The sequence below is a fragment of the Haliaeetus albicilla genome, chromosome Z (assembly GCF_947461875.1).
Source record: "Haliaeetus albicilla chromosome Z, bHalAlb1.1, whole genome shotgun sequence".
Lineage (NCBI taxonomy): Eukaryota > Metazoa > Chordata > Aves > Accipitriformes > Accipitridae > Haliaeetus > Haliaeetus albicilla.
Genome location: NC_091516.1, coordinates 46677767 through 46695690, shown reverse-complemented (window position 1 = coordinate 46695690; position 17924 = coordinate 46677767). Strand labels below are relative to the sequence as shown.

General features: G+C 36.9%; 1 protein-coding gene across 10 annotated transcripts in view; it reads right to left on the bottom strand.

The window, feature by feature from the left end:
- Positions 1-17924, bottom strand: part of PAM (peptidylglycine alpha-amidating monooxygenase) — a 152713-nt gene that overhangs the window by 58454 nt on the left and 76335 nt on the right. For all 10 annotated transcript variants that reach the window (XM_069775715.1, XM_069775714.1, XM_069775718.1 and 7 more), the window contains 2 exons: positions 12574-12631; positions 6226-6313 (listed from right to left, as the gene is read on the bottom strand). In XM_069775715.1, coding sequence (XP_069631816.1) covers positions 6226-6313; positions 12574-12631 — 146 coding nt within the window. The remainder of the gene's footprint in view (positions 1-6225; positions 6314-12573; positions 12632-17924) is intronic.

Genomic DNA, 17924 nt, shown 5'->3' with positions numbered 1-17924 from the left:
AAATACTTACAATAACAGATCTCTAGAGTTGTCCTTAGTCTGTGCAGCTAACACCTTGCCACTGACACTAAGGGTGGAGTGTGAAAGACTCCCAAAGACTGTTAAGCTCTAGATACCTTGAATCCACAAGAACTGATAAAACTCAGGGCATAGACACTACCAAATCTGTAAAAGGCCAGTCAGACACAGTTGTATGGACAGTACAATGTACCTGGACCACATCCAAGAGGGCACTGACAGCTATATGTGGATGTAGGCTACAGGATGATATACACGGATAAACAGAGTCCCGCTGAGGGGCTTTCCAAACATCCACCTAGAAGCCACTTCTCCATCTCGATCTTCTATTAAGGAAAAGGGTTATTTACAGACTGTATTTGTATGTTCTTCAGTGGCAAAGCATTGCAGCACTGAGCACAGAATGTAGAAGTCATTCCACAGGTGCAGCATACATGGGTATGACTTTTAGAAAGCCTCAAACTGAAACTCTTCAGACTACATCAACTAATCAAGCCAGATGCAATGAAGGTTGATGGCCATGCCAGGTTTTTCAAAACAACCAGCCCCTTCTCTGTTTATTACTGCTGGTAAAATGAGACCTGGGAAAACATTTGTACACATAAAGCACGGTTTCAGTCACCTCAAATACTGGGGAAAATAGTCTCACACAGTGTGAGGAAGAGTATAAAAGCATAAAAGACCAGGACTTCTAGCAGATGCAGTCTGTTGAGGATGCCTGAGCCATATGTGCCACCTCTCAGAACAAATGATGATGAAGCTTTCCAGGCTGCTCTCCCAGAGATAACCAGTTCTTCCTGCATGTAGGGAAAACCACCTCAGCGGGACATTATGCTTTTCTGTGATCCCAGAGAGACCTACTGCAACATAGCTGCTGTGTTTTCTTCTGACAGAAAGCATTGCCATAATCATCAGACTACCAAGAGAAAAGGGAACATGCCACTTCTTGCTCTGCATTAATTTTGCTTATAACACATGTTTCTAGACCTTCACAACTACTAGTTTGGTCATCTCTCCCTTCAAACATTCCCCGATGGACAAGCAAAACTTATTTCAGGATAAGTGAAATGTTTCACCCCTAACAATTCATACAGGTGCAGGTGAAAGCTGTGCAGGTTTCCACTGCTACAATCTAAAAAAACCAGAAGACTTCAGGGATCTAACCAGGTATTGAGCTAAGTTTGGAAATGTGTTGAAGAGATTGATTAGGAGGAACAACAGCAGAAACCACAGCACAGACGCAGCTTCACTACCACACTTTGGGCCACATAGCCTTCATTTATACAATGCTACTTTTTAGAACCACATTAGCTTGGTAACAAAAACTGCATAGGCTGTTCTAAACTTTCCTCCTGAGACGCTGGCTGATGAAGGGAGAAGACTGCAGGGGAGAAAGATGAAATACACACATTGCTCTTTCATTATGCTTAAAAAATGGTCAACCCTCTCATTGAGCCATCAATGCTGATCTTGAAACATTGAGTTTTCAGAAAAAAAAAACCCTAGAGGAGATTACAAAGAAGAGTTAAGATAACTCATGGAACAGATTTAAAAGCAGAAAGCTAGTAAAAAGTATAAATTTACAAACAAAAAAAAAATTTAACCCATCACTGAAATTCATAGCTTCTTTACATGCAAAAAATCATGAGATTCTGAATAGAATGAGTAGCACAGAATACCTTAAAAATGGACTATCACTGCATACTATACAGTACTGTACTAACAACTAATTTTGACTGTGGTCAAAATTTGGGGGTGAGAGGGGGAGGGGAGGGTGTGGAAATAGAGCTTACTGACTGCTGCTCAGATCTTTGTTTTTTGTAAACTCTCCTGGACTTTCGAAAGGCATTATTATCCATCTTCAGCAAGTTCAGGAGCTGAGTTTTTTAATGGCACTGGGGTTTTGACTAGTTACCTGGACCAGAAGCAAAATATTTCACTATGTCAGCAAGCCCAGTATTTGGGTATCCTTTTAGGATATTTGCAGTGTTTAGGAAAAAATAATTTTTTACATTTCTTTCTCTATTATACTATAGATTCTAATCAAGACTTGTGAAAAAAGATAATTGAGGTGATTGAGTAAGAAAAAAGATCATTTTTCGTTCTTGAGCTGAATGGTGCAGAACATTCTGCGGCAGTGACAATGGTAAGAAACTATACTCAGGAATATGTATCTTTATATTGTTCCCACTCTCTCCTAAGCAGTGAAATACAAGTATTTCACTGAACCAGTCTTGACATCTTTTGCAACCTTTACTGAACTATTGATGTCAAAAGCTTCCAAACCATGCTCTCCTGCCAACAGAAGCAGCTAGTCTGAGAGAGGATTACTTGGTGGTGATCTACAACCTGTACTTAATACATTTGCTTAGATTAGGTAACTATTCAAAGTTGCCCAGCCTGATCCCAAAATAAAGGCCATGACTATGAATCATCTCATTTACGGGAGCTCATTTCAGTGTCAGGTTTGACACAGCGTGAGACCTGTCTTGCTAGGTGACTCAGAAGTTCTGAGTAATTCAACATCTTCTTCTAAATCATTCAAGTGTGTTCTTGATTATCTTTGGAGAATCTGATCTTCTGATGAATCAGCTCAGGCATGCTACTTCGATTTCAGCACAGTTTATCAGGTCAGGCAAAACTTCTTGTCATAGTGGCTGAACTGCTTTTAGGGCTAATTATGAACAAGAAACAGAAGCAGCTACACCTTTTTTTGGTGCACTGAACAAAACCTGAGCAAACGAGCCTTGGGAGCCTACTTTATTTCTGTGGAAAGGCCTGGGTATTTCAAGAAGGGAGAAACACCTGTGCACCCCTTTAGCATTTGTTCAGATAAAGATTCTACCATGTTGCAGTGAACGTGTCACTGCAGCACCAGCACAGGTCCCACACCGTTAGACAGCCCTTCAGAAGCCAGGGGCATTTGCATGGATAGCATCACGTCACCAGAAGAGCCAGCAGGCCAGAGTGGCGACACAGATTTTGGCTCAGCGCTTGCTATGGCCACAGGGCAGCTAATCCAGAGTTTTCTGGATGCTACATCTTCCCCTCTCCCATTCATCCACACTCAAAACTGGCCTGAATAAAACTTCAAGCCTCAGGGAAATGAAATTTGTCCTTGCATTCTGAATGCTCCTAAAGCACTATTTTTTTCCATAATACACCTAATCCACGTCATGATGGTATGAAAAATAGCTCTTGACTTGGTATTTTTAATGTTCTTGCAACTGATTACAAACCATCTAACTAATGTTGCCCAGAATTTTGATGTAGAAACTACAATAAAGCAAAAAATCAATGTAGTATGCCTTAATTGAATAAAAACTGGCTATGTCAAAATGTTGACCATGTAAACAATAAGGGAAGGATCCTTGCTAAACAAGTCTTTTAGTGGTGTCCTCAAATATCAGTTCTCAATCACCCATTCTTTCCCCTAGTAGATGGAAGAGCAAGTGAAGTCATCACTTAATAGTCTGCAGGTAACAAAAAGAATAACAAATAACAAAACAAAATAAAAACAAAACCCAAAGATGTTTCATCATTAATACACAGTCACCAGAATTACTTTAACAAAATTAGTTCTAATGGCTCGAAGCCTCTAGCGAATTTAAACTAGTAGGAAAATGCTTTTAAACTATATGTACTCTCTGCAATGACTTACAAAATGTGCAACAGTTTCTACACATCTGGACATTTAATTGAACATATTTACAACACATTTATAGATATACACATATATGTGTATACACACACATATATGTCTATACACATATATACTACACTAATTGTATACACACACAGATACATAGTAAACAGGCATTTATACAAGCTTATGTGTCAAACAGGCACAAATGCATCTGTCTAAAGCCTGTTCTATGTAGAGCAGACGTGATCGTCTTCCTAGCCTTGCAGATAGCCATGGGCAGAGCAAGATGAAACGCTGCAAACCGTTGCAACAACAGGGATGTGAAATGATGAGACACTGAATGAAGAGTTTTTATGTTAAGAATGTAAAGCAAATACTAGACCTCAGAAACTACACATAAAAAATAGCAAGATTTAATCAAAAGCTGCATATGAAAAATCAGAAATATCAGATTTAAATACAACATTAATGTATTGGGTTTGGCTGTGATGGAGTTAATTTTCCTTATAGCAGCCCCCATAGTGCTGTGCTTTGTATTGGTAGCTAGAAAGGTGTTGATAAAACACCAGTGTTTTGGCTAGTGCTGAGCAGTGTTTGCACAGCATCAATGCTGTCTCTCCAACATTCTCCCCTCACCAGTAGGCTGGGGGTAGGCAAGATCTTGGGAGGGGACATGTCCAGGACAGCTGACCCAAACTGACCAAAGGGATTTTCCATACCAAGTGACATCTGCTCAGCAATAAAAGCTAAGAGAAAGGAGGAGGAGAGGAGGGCATTCATTATTATGACTTCTGTCTTCTGGAGCAACCACTATGTGTACTGAAGCCCTACTTTCTGGCAAGTGGCTGGACATCGCCTGCTGATGGGAAGTAGACAATAGATCTTTTGTTCTCCTTCGCTTCTGCACACAGCCTTTGCTTTCACTTTATTAAACTACCTTTATCTTGACCCATGAGTTTTTTTCCATCTTATTTTCTTTCCTCCCTGCCCTGCTGAGGAGAGGAGTGATAGAGCGGCTTGGTGGGCACCTGGCATCCAGCCAAGGTCAACCCACCACAACTAATTACATGCTCCATCATTTGACAGCTATCTGATGAGTTTTCTGCTGGTCAATAATTCTTCTCCAGGAAGTGATGGTACAGCCGGGGAGCTCAAACTACCTGAACCCTAGTCTCAAACCTAGGACTTGAGTCTGATTCAGCTTTGAAGAACTTTATGACTTTCCAGCTTTTGATCCATCTCTTCATATTTGAAAGCTTAGGAACTAAACATTTCACCTACATCTTCAGAACATCAGCTAGGTGTGACTTAAGCATCATCTTGTGACTTCATTTCAATGCAAGCACCTGATCAATCTATAACAATATAATTCTTTCATGTACGGATTATTTCAAGGCTCTAATAAAACTACGGCCTGACATATGAAACCAAAATGTACTACAAGTACAATCTACTCAGTTTTAAATAGGACACTCAAGACGTAAACTGGTTTTAACAGGCCACAATGGGAACAGTTTCATGTTAGTATATTTTTCCCATTAAACCATTCAAAAAATATATTCTAACATATAAGATACAACAAAAAGAACATAGAAAAGCTGTCTGCTGGGAAAAGAAATCAATAGAAATCCTGTGCTTTCACAGTTTTACTTTTATCTGAACTTTTTAAGCACATGCTTTTCTTGCAAGACAAGATTACAACATTTTCAGTATTAGAACTGTCGGTTGATAGGTAGAAGGGAGATAAAACTTCTGATAAAAGTTTGTTGTATGTTTAAAATATTAATCAAATCATCACCCAAAACCATGCAGAGATTATTCCAAATAATAAATTCATATTTTTAGTGGAAAATATATTATACTATGCTATTAGCTCTAAATTCCAGCTCTAGTTACCTTTGGGTAAATACTTAAAAGATAAATAGTGATTACACAACTCTATCAGAAAATCTGTATTAAAATTGTTCCACATATCAGAATAAGTCATATAAGCTTTGCAGTGTCAGCAAAACTTCCTTACCTTTTCTCTCTTGAAAACCTAGAGAAAACTTGCAAAATTACTGACAGACCGTTAATTTCCACCCACCTTCACATTCTCTTCACTTTGGCTCCCCATACCTGTTTTAGTGGCATTGAGAGCTTCCCTCTGCCCTTACTGCTTAGGCATTTTGCAGGGCAAGTCAACTACCAAACCACTTGACTCAGAGAATCTTCTTCAGCTTACCCTTACAATACATCTTCACACACAGAAAAGCAGCCAACTATAAAGGAAGCCTAGATTTCTTGGTATCCAATGGCACCCTGCCCACTATAGCTCCTGATTCTGCCTCGGAGACAGTCAATTAGTCATGAAGAATCAGAAAACAGATCTTTTTCTCCACCTTACAGAGGAGTTAAAAAAAATAAACAGTTTAAGTGTAGAAAGACTGGAATGTTATACATTTCTTCTTCCTTACAAATTTTTCTACTTTTCCAATAAATTAAGACACTGGAAAAAGTTTATGTAGAAGCAATTAAAAAGAAAAGTTAGTACAATAACAAAAGCAAGTTGCAACTCTTACCAGTAATTTTCGGTAGAAGAGGGTTCATTACATCCGAAAAGTAACATGTGATGGACAGTGTCCATGCTGGCATGAGGCTTAAAGTCAACTGAAAAACAAAACGATAAAACAAATAAGCTATCCTTACTCTCACCATTAGTTACATCAGCAAGAGCATTTTGTGCCATTTTTTCTCTGCAGTACTAGGAACATGGCATGTACATCCCCACTCATTTATTTACCTTCTGCATTCCACTTACAAGCTTTACTTAAATTCCCATTCAACAGCCTGTCTCCCAGGCTAAAACACTGTACCTCACATAGTCATTAAGAAAAAGAAATTCCAAGTTCCCACTGAAAACTACTGCTGCTGTTTTTCCCCGAAAGTTAAATATGACACTTAGTAAAAATAGCCATGTATCCCAAACCCCAAAATTTTACTGTAACCAGTCTAATTTCAATCTAGATTCAAAATTTGCACTTGTGATTTAGTAATACTTTTCTACTTCTTCATCAAAAATACAAACAGTAAGTTACAGTTAAGAGTAACTAATATCTTATGTGTTAGTGATATCTTCTTCCAGTATTCCACCTGGTTTTCATTTTTGCTGCATCTTTCTTGGGACAACAGTTCCAAGATGGGATTATGATTTATTCTCACTAATAATGTCAAACCCTTGGAGGGTTTTTAAACCTTATCCTACAGCACAAATTCCAAAACAGTGGAATCAGTCCTGCCCTTACATGTACATAGACACTGAGGAACCTTCAAGGAAGTGTCTTTTAGCTCTTGTAAGAGTCTTAACATGAGCAAATGGTGAAGCTGCAAACCACTGAAACACAATTCTGCTCCCAAAGTTTGTGGATTTATGTGCAGACTGAACTCAGTATTTTAACATGCTGCTGAAGCAGGGTTCCTGAAGTGAATGATGATGTGGATCATTGACCCAGTTTTATAAGGGAAAAAAAACCTAATCAGATAGCTTCTAACCCTATTTCTGGAGCTGAGGCCTGTTGTGAAAAGTGAGGAAAACCAGCCAAAAGTTAAGGCATGAGAGTCAAATTCTAGCTTGAAGACGTAAGGCATGAAGTCAGATTTTAAGGAAATGAGCACGCCAGAGCTGAGGGCTTTATTTGGGAAGTAAGAGATGCATGCACATGCCCTGGGAGGGTACTTTGAGCACCACGTATGAATTCAGAAGTGCTAAACTTGCCATCATGATTAAAGTCTAAAGACTACGCAACACCTTTTTTTTTTCCTACAAGCAAATTATACTAATTTCATAGCTAAAAATCTAATTTGTGCTACAGAAAGACCTTCTGTTTTGATGGTTTTATCCGTAACAATTAGTGAAATTATGGTTAACTCTCACATGGGACAGACAATGTGTCATTTTATGTGGACTTCCTACCTTAGTTTTCAGGTGTTTCAGGTGTTTTAAGCTGCTGCTACCAATTTAAGCGAGAGATTAAATTTCTGAAGGAGTTTATAAGCAGTTCACAGATGTGAAATCTAATGAAGTTTATTGTTGAACTTGATACCTGTACAAAACATACTTTAAATAACACCTACAAGGGCAGCCTTCAATAAAGGTAAAAATAAAGGTTAGTGCATGGACGGGACCTTTAAGCACTATTATAAAACTTATTACAAATAGCTTACTAAATACTACTCTTACTAGTAGAAAATGATGCACCACAGTCAGCAAACCAAAATCAGATTTCTGCGTAAGCCACTGGCACACACTATTTTAGCTCACATATCTCATCGTTTCTGAAATAAGAGTTGAAAAACCTCTAAGTCTGCCTGTGAGCTCAAGAGAGCTTTGTACAGTCAGTTGCTCTGTTCCTGTATGATTATCTTCTTAGCACCGCACAGAGGCTTATACCCTCCCAAACAGAAGGTAAAAAAAAAGCCATTTAAAAAAATCCTACGTGTAAAAGCCATACAAATTAGCATAAAATTCAAGCCAAATGCAGTACCTGTCACTACCAAAGGCTTAAGAAATATCAAACAAAAGCCTTATATTCCTAGTTGAGAGCCTCCACATTTTACAATAATGAACAGAAAATTACTCAAATACTTTTTATGCATGGAGGAGTGCTACAAAATGATTACTAAAATAACAGTTAACAGTTTTGGTGTATATATACTAAATCTGAATAAAGTCTGACTTACTTTCTTGACCAAGTACTACTTTGAATTACGAACTCCAGGAAAAACAGGAGTGAAGAGAACATGACATCAGTTTAATCTTAACAGTTTCTAGTTAAGGTATGTACTTAAAAAATTAATTTCAAAGATGTTCATCTTTACAAATAACAACTCGATATAAAGTTGACATTCTTTAAAAAAAAAATAATTGCTATCTTCCCTATAATGGAATTAACTTTAAAGAAATTTATCAACATATCGGTGTCCACATTTTGGCAGATTAGGGAGACATTAGAGGCCTTCAACACAGTGAAGTCATCATTACTTGCCAATAGGAAGTTTATATATGCCCTACTAGAGTAACAAACCCACAGTGTCTCAGACTCATGTATGGACAAAGAGTAATAAATCATCTAATTACTTCAATTTGTGTTGCTAAATGTAACAGGCTCCATCTCATTTCTACAGCACAACCTGACAGGGACTTACCATGAGTCAGTAAGAAAAAAGACACATTTATTTACTAGTCACCCATGCGGATGAATGTAAGAAGCTAAAGATGACAGTCAAATTTTTTGGCCGAGTGGCTTGCTGTCAGACTCAATTCTTACAAGTGTCTGTAGAGCATGCTTTAGCTATCACTACAGCTCGGTAATCAAAAAATGATTTTTATCAATGCCTGCACCATTAGACTCAATCTAGTTTCTGGTTTAGCTACTTATTGATAAACATTAATCAAACATGAGATGGAAGAAGTAAACTGCAATATGTTTTTAAAATGCAACTGGAAAGATACTTTTTTGAAAAATTACATATTAATCTCACTCATTAATATCTTTTACATATTAATCTCACAGCCATTTCATTTCACAGAATCAAAAGGTATGTTCCTAACATTAACCTAAATGTAAACCAACCCACCCCACAAACAAACAAACACTTGCCTCCCCCCAGTTTGTCAGCATTTATAGCCCTTTGGGACAGAAAAACAACTGTTTCAAACAGAAAACTCAGCCTTGACAGTCTGACCCTCCACTAAAGCGTATCACACAGAAAACTAACTGCATCTGCAAAAATACATAGATGCACCCCTGAAAAAGACCTCTAGGGCAAAACTTGCTCTACTCCTCCTTCTAGTTGGTAACATTTCATAAGTAAGTTTCATCAGTTCCTTCTTTTGATAATGTCTGAGAACTGACTCTGATCAAGTTGGTAAATTCTGGTACAGTATCCTTCTAGCTTTGCAGTATGAAGTTATACCCATTGTGCCTGTGCAAGCTGGACCATCTACTGGTTTTAAATCTTGAGGGGAATAGCAAAGCTGAAGTCTGAATTCAAAGTTCTCAAATATAAAATCAATAACAAATATTGAAAAAAGTTACAGAAAATATTTTCTCCTTACTAAAAATGTAGTACTGCCTGCATACAATGCTAAAAAGGAAGTCCTCGCTTCCAAGGTCCTTATATTTTACCGGTATGCAAAAAATCTATCCTGCTACAGGTTCTATAAACAGAACCTTCTCTTCCACACGGTCTTGGAGAAGGGAAGAAAATGGGGTAAAAAATAGGAAAACAAAGTAAAAAAGGAATAAACAAGTGAGTCTTGTCAAAGTGTAAGGACACTTGGTCTTAAAAGTGTCCTTTTAAAGTGTAAAAGGAAAAAAAACCCAACAACACAGAAAAGAGAAAGCATTTAATGGGCAGCATTATGTGCAAATAAAATGAACTAGAGGCAGAACATGTAGCTTCTGGTCTCAGCTTTATCACTGCACTGTCTCAGAAACCCAGGTTATTGTTTTAATTCTGTGTAATCACATCTTTTCATGTTGAAGCTCTTCAGAACACAGTCTTCTCAATACATCACTGAACAACAACCCAGAGTGACAGTTCATATGTTAGTTTTTAGATGCCTCTATCACAAAGTAAAACAGTAATTAATGAAAGTTAATTACACCATTTATTTGCAATGCAATGAATGCAGATTCTGCTTAAACCATAAAAATGTAGACACTATCATTTTAAAAGAAGTATTTCATTCTCTGTGTGTCAATCTACTATGCTTATTTAAGCAACACAAAATACACACACGCACATAAGTTTTTAGCTTCACAACAGTTAATGGTATTAAGAAGTATTTAAGGAAAAACTCCATTAAGCATCTCATTTCTTAGATGATGATATCTATTGTAAAAATCTCTTTCCTGAGAAGAAGATTTAATTTGCTATCCAAGTATTTCATAAGATAGGTCAGTTTGCATTCCTTCTATTCTCTACAATTGGATATGTTTGAGTCTACTCAGACTTGTCAGTAGACAAGGCACTTCAGGACATGGTTTAGTGGGCATGGTTGGTGGTTGGACTCGATGATCTTGAGGGTCTTTTCCAACCTAAATGATTCTATGATTCTACTCTTCCAATAATTAGGTAACTTCTGTTGATTGCGAAGACTCCAATCTGACAAATCTTTTCCACTGAAAACACTTTCCCCTGACTTTACTGAAGTGAGAAGGAACTGATCACATGCTTAAGATTGACCACATGCCTATCCATTTTAGTAGAAGGGACCAAAGAGAAAAAAACAAAAGCAAGCAACTTTGTTTTATTTTCAAGGCATCCAGATACAATAGGTTGTAAGCAATGCTATCATGGGAAAACTTCATGTTCACAGAACAACACATTTTTTTTAATTTGCTCACCAAGTTCCTCTTGCTCTTCAAAGCTCCACCTGACAACTAGAATGGTTTCTTTGTCCAGACCTTATTCTGCTTTGTAATCACATGTACTCAAGCACAGTGATCACTGGAAAGGTGAACAAAACCTATAAAAATCTTGTGAAGACCCTGTAAACACCGAAAACCTAAAAGTTTCTCAGTCTTCAGAGAAAAAAAATGGGTTATCTTGCATGATTCACATTGAGACTTTGCATAAATACCACTTCTAAGCAAATTCTTTTCGTAGGTCCTTTCAAACATATACACCACTGAAAGAAGTTTATGTAGCTTTAACACATGTAAACACCAAAGTAGAGAACTAAATGTGCAGAAGTTTATGAATTGAACTACACAATTTTGCAACTCGGTGAAGCACTATATAAAAATTGCTTATGCAGCAGGTTAGTATTATGCCTTTCTGTATTTCACCTGAAAGCAGAAGAGTCTATTGCAGACACTGCACAGCAAGTATAGTTTATCAGAGAATGAAAACCTCCCTTTTATGCTCATTTTTCTTTCTGGGGTCAAACTCACAGCCAACATGTGAGGTCAGGTTCTGACTTCTTTACAAAACAGATATACAAAGAAAGCACTGAAGAAAATTTACTCAATTTTTGTAGTTACTATAATACAACATGAAAACCTAACCAGAATATTTCTGAAGGATTTCCACAAGGAAATCCACATAGAATAATAGTCTTATAATACACTACAACAAAATCTACATAGGATTCCCACCACGTTTATTTTAAGTGCCGATATCCTAAAATGCAACAAAAGGGAAGAAAAATATAGAGGTTTTAACTTCTCATTGTTTTCTTTTATTTCTGTTTATAGCATTTTCTGATAGTGAAACTATCTTCAGCCAAACCAACAAGCCTTCTCTCTACCTTAACAGCTGTATCTTCACAAGCAGGGCAAAATAAAAAGTATCTCAAAGACTTTCTGAACAGATGGTGTTGTTTTGCTGATCTATATGATTTCAGCGTTTGTACAGTATTACAGTATTTCCTTCTATTTGTCTGCCATCTTATTCATGCCACAACATTATTAAAAAAAAAAAAAAAGGAGGCGAGAGGGTTTGGTTGGTTTTGGTTTTTTCCCCCAGATAGGTGAAATCTTACTGCGGCCAACACTGACTGTAAGTACAAAGGATTTACAGCCTGTACCAGCAGGTAAATAAACAGTCTGCTCAGTGGAGCAGAATTAAGTACCCGGCCAGAGACAGAAAGCCAATACTTTACAAATGGGACTCTTTGGTACTGACTGCCAGAGGCATCTGCATGCAGCTCCCTAACTACTATTACTCATGAATCTCTCCAGATACAGTTTGTTCTCTTGACTCTAAGTAGCTCTTTCGTTTGTTTCTGTATTAGACATGATGAATGCATTTTGGAAACTCTGACAGCCAAAGATTAAGTCAATATGAGTCAAAGGAAAAAAGAAAATGCTGAGGTTCTTCAAAATGGCTTGCTTAGGTTCTTCCAGTCAACCAATACTCACCTACATAGGCTTCATCATCCACTGGCAGGGGTACTGACATGCAGAGGTAGGTATCAGACTATTAAAAGACAAAAGAACACAAATTACCTTTAAATTGGGAATATTCAGAATGAAAAGAAGTGAAACAAAGCACCAAAATTCTCTACACTTTCTGAAGATCAATGTGAGAATGCTGAATAAACTAATATATAAAAATTACATACTTATAAGCCTTAGCACTGAATTTATTTGCAGTGGTTAACAAACACTGTCCCCTCCCTGCCTACTAAAAATCTGAAGGGTTAACAGTGCCTTCCTGATGTCCAAATAAACAGCATGAATCAATGACTGTGCTACATAAAGTGAAAAGAATTATTCAGCTTCTGATTCACTGTGTCCTTGGTACACACTACTTTCTTAGTACTTATAAACTTACTATAATTTAAGAATTAATGGCACTTGAGTGGTGGGAGAGGTGCTGATCTCATCCCTCTGGTGACCAGCGATAGGACACGAGGAGATGGAATGAAGCTGCGTCAGGGGAAGTTCAGACTGGACATTAGGAAAAGGTTCTTCACTCAGAGGGTGGTCAGTCACTGGAACAGGCTCCACAGGGAAGTGGTCACGGCACCAAACCTGTCAGAGTTTAAGTAGGGTCTGGACAACACTCTTAGTCATATGGTTTAGTTTTAGGTAGTCCTGCAAGGAGCAGAGAGTTGGACTCCATGGGTCCTTTCCAACTCAAGATATTCTAAAGCTAAATAGATTTCTCCCTATAGCAGTATTTCACTGTATGCCAAGATTTATATAACTGGACCACAAGGTGTAAAAATGCTGTGCCACTGTAGCAGCAATCATAGAAATACATTTATTTTTGATTCATGCACCTAATTCTATTATGATCAATGAAAATATTGTTCCCTGGGCATTCTAACAAACATCACATATCCCTTATAAACAAAGTAAAAGAACAGAATCAATTAAAACCCAAACAATTTGATACGTGATTTTCTTGCTTAAGCACTGTAAAGGACTACTATTTTCCTGGAGCAATTGGATGAACAATCTGCATAAGATACAGTGTAATGGGCACTCCAGGTAGAAAACTTATCAAGAATGCCCTCTCCATGATGCTACAGTTGTTTTTGTTGCCTAAAAGACTTTTGGTTTGAGTTTAAACACTCAGCATGTAAACCTTGAAAGTATTGCTGGATTAAAATATGAACACAATAAACTCAGAGCAATGGCCACAAACAAAATCCAGGTTTTCCATCTACAAGAACTTGGACTATAAAACAAAGTCCTTGAGAACAATATGGCAATCCTATTGAAAGGAAGGCTCTTTCTTTGTACATCAAAAAAAGTCAGTAAATCATTGGAACAGCACAAAATTACATGTGAACTACGCAAACAAAAAATGGAATCGGTCTCATCTTTGTCAGCTAGATGAAGGACAGGTCCTACAAAAGCACCATCTATGAAAACACCACCTGCTTTACTGAGATATTTGGCCAAAGATGATGTAGGATATCTAGATTACTATTCTAAGAAATAAATTCATTGCCATGGTTTATTTACATGTAACAGAGATTAGGCTATAAGGTCAGCAATGCAGCTATTAGGTTGATAGCTACATGATTAACTATTTAAAACCTTTTTTTTGCAACTTTAAAGCCTGTTTGAGAAAGATGTCAGCTACTGGAATTTCACTACATCCATGAACTCAAAATCTGACAGGACTTTCATAAGGACTATACTAAACAAATGAAGATGAAATTCCTGCTATGAAAAACTTCAAACCTAATTTAAAAGAAAACACTGCAAATAGGTATAAACAATTAAATGAAATTGAGAAAGAAGGACAGGTACAATGGTGATAACAATATGTGATTAGACAAAGCAGTGACGTGCACAGCTAAGAAAACAATTTTGGTGTTTTTGCTAGAAGATGGGAGGGGTGAACAGAGGTCAGCTGATACAACTGATGTGAATGCCTTTGTGTACTCTAGTTATATGCATTTACAGAATGAACATACTAAAGCCTTCTAGAAATAGAAAAGGAAATATTCTACCTTTTCTATTTAACCTGGGTTCAGAAGTATTTTAAATAAACCCCTCCATTTAGAACCTTATACCCAAATGCCAAACTTTGAAAGTCAATGACAGCAATTCCCATTGGAGTAGAAACAAACAGTAGATTCTTTGTCTTTAAACACAAATTGATTTTAGAAACAGTGTGGACTAAAAATAAGGATGACACGTATTTTATGAAAGTACGATTTACCCAAGTAAGAATTAAAATAGTTAAGAACAGAGTATTAGGACTTATCAAGGATGTAATGGCTGAGATTTTATAACTTGTGTCATAACATCTACAAGGATTATTAGAAGTCTAGGTGTACTATTACTTTTGGCTCTTTTTTTAATCAAAGACTGTTAACTGGAAATTATAGATGTATTAAAACAGTAGTGTGCTACTCATTATCTGAGCTGTTGCAGAACTCAGTCATGCCTCTCTGTCTCAGTGGTATAATACATCTACAAGTAGCAACTGTCCTGGTTAAACATCTTTCTTCCATGTTCTTTGTCATCTCTCTTCAATACTGATGCACTCTACATTGTATAGTTTAGAGACATGCTCCTAGGTAATCTGATGTGCCTTTATGATTTTAATCCTAAAAAAGAGCAAAGGTTTTTTTAAGAGAAAAAAAAAACAAAGAAAAAATTTGCAAGACCCACTGCTGTGAAGAAGAAACAGGGGGGTGGAGAGGGGTGAGGGCAGGGAGACGAAAGGGAACATTCAAAGTTTTTTATTTTTCATTTGTTTGTTATTGTTTGTATTGCCTTACATTAGCCACTTCAGATTGTCCCCCAAAGTAATCTGAAGGACTTCATTTCATTAACAAGAGATCCTGGCCAGCAGTTACTTTAACATGACAAGCCTATAGATGATCAGTACAGGTAAAGCATTGAATTGTTAAAATTCCATACTACTCACAGTGTAGTCTCATATCCCTTACCCCTTCCTACTGTTCCACCCTACTACCCACATTGTTTTTAAAGAATTTATCTCCTCTTCTTCCCTATTAAAATGTATTTTTCAAAAGCAGAGAAACCAGGAAGCAAACTCACAAAATTACCCTAACTACAACCCTTTTCAAAATGCTTCCAATAACTTCTTAAAAGGAAAGAAGCACATTTAAAAAGAAAAAAAAATCAAGATTGTCTATGGGTTAAAATTTATTTGACAAATTCATGACATAAAGAACTATCACTATCTATTAAGTAAGATAGTCTGGACTAAAAATCCAAGCCAGCATCCTATCATTATTACTGTAAACAGGGAGGGTATGTTCTAATCTTTGCATTACTACTCTCCTATCCTACCTTTTATGGTCTTTCTGTAAATAACTCCTATGAGGTATAGTCAGAGAAGAGATTGCTTGGACAAATGGATAATGCAGTCAATCAATGTGGTCATTCTGAAGTCTTTACCATTACTGGCATGAAAACTCATCCTGGCATAATCACAAGGTTTTAAATTTTGTCTCTGATGTACAAGCCAGGTTGTATTTAGCTAATAAGATAAAATGAGCAAATGAAAAAACAACTATTGGATTCAACAAAACAGATTCTGGTGGCTTATCTCCAGTTGTCAATGTTCCCGACTTCAAACACAAGAAGAGTAGGAACATCCTGACACTAAAGCATTACAAAAGGCACACTGCAGAATCCACCGTAATTCTGTCCTGTTTTCTCTACCTCACCACAAGCAGGTCTGTGAGCATGAGGGTGCATATTTGATCCATCTTCGGAAGAAAATGATTATGTAGACTTCATCTTGTGTAAGAAACAAGCAGGGAGGAAAAAAAAGTGAGATCGCTCCACTAGGCTCAACCCCATCAATTCAGATGTTTCCAAAAAAAGTGAAAAGACAAGACTGATAGAACTTTAGATGTGCAACAGGCTGCCTTTTGAAAGCATACTGGGGAGGGAGGAAGAGAAAAGCCCCACACTTTTCCCTCCCATGCCCTGCCCCCTCCCCCCTTTTTCTTTAAAGGAAGAATCTTTGTTATTAATAAGGGCCATTACTGACTAATAATTGTATCATGTCTCATAAATCTCTAGTATTGATATTCACTGTGCCAGGGTCCAGGTTCATGTAAGTAACTAAACTGTACTTTTTACAGAATTTCACCCTAAGTTATTTTGAGGAATTACCCCAAGTAATTCACACAAATTTCTCCAGAGTTAGAGCAAGTTTTGGGGGATCTTAGGTCATGATCTCAATTTGGTTGTCATAGCAACAGTAAAGAAAGAGGTGCCAGTAATTTATGGGTATCCAAATGATCAAATTTCCTTCTCATTTTATGTATTTTTATTTTGCATGGTATATCCAAGAAAACTGGAGATGAGAAGGGAAATTTTAACCAATGCATTCAAACTGAGAAACTAAAGTTATTGAATATGCAGGTATTACAAGTCACTGCTGACCTACTAGTAGAAGCTCAAGATAAGCAGTTTCACAAAAAAAAAAAAAAAAAAAAAAAGAAAAAAAAAGGACTTGCAAATTCCACTAGACAAGAACCCCTCCAGCCACAACCCTTCCACACTAACAATATCCAAATATTGTTTTGGATACCAAATAACAACATCTTTTACCACTTTTTTGTGCCTTTAGCAATATTCATGTAGTTTCAAGTGTACATTTAAGAACTCAGCCAATGCTGTACCAAAATTAATTCACCAATGAAAAGTTTGTTCAGCCTCAAACTTAGTAGTAATTAATTAAAAAACCCAAACTATTATTTATAAACAAAATTACTTCAGATACAGTTTTAATTGCACTCTAATTTTTTATCATTATTTCTTATTTGATTTGTAACAACCACAAATATTCACAGCAGCAAAACCATGTTACCAGCAGAGTAACCATGTTTACCCCACATTCTTAATAATGCTTTCACAAAATAGCATTCAATTTGCTTAACGGTATAGGGGTTTGTATCTGAAATTTAAAATTTTCAAAATGAGCTGGTCCCATCCCTTCTTGGAAGAAAATACATACAGCTTCCCATTTAAATAATAAGTCCTAACATACCGGTAATTTGCTGTGCAGAGGGATAATTTTCTTATAATTACCTTAAGTATAAAAAAATTATTATAGAACTTTTCCCTCAGAAATGAAAAAGCCCTTCAGTCTTCCTCTCCAAAGCTCTTAGATGTACTCCACCCTTCAGCAGTACACCAAAATTACTTTTCACATGATATGTTAGTTGCATTTTTCCCTACTGTGCAACTGGAATAATTATTAAGAAAAAAACCAGAGTATTTAAGTACTGCAGATATTGTTTCCCCCACTTATGAGAGGT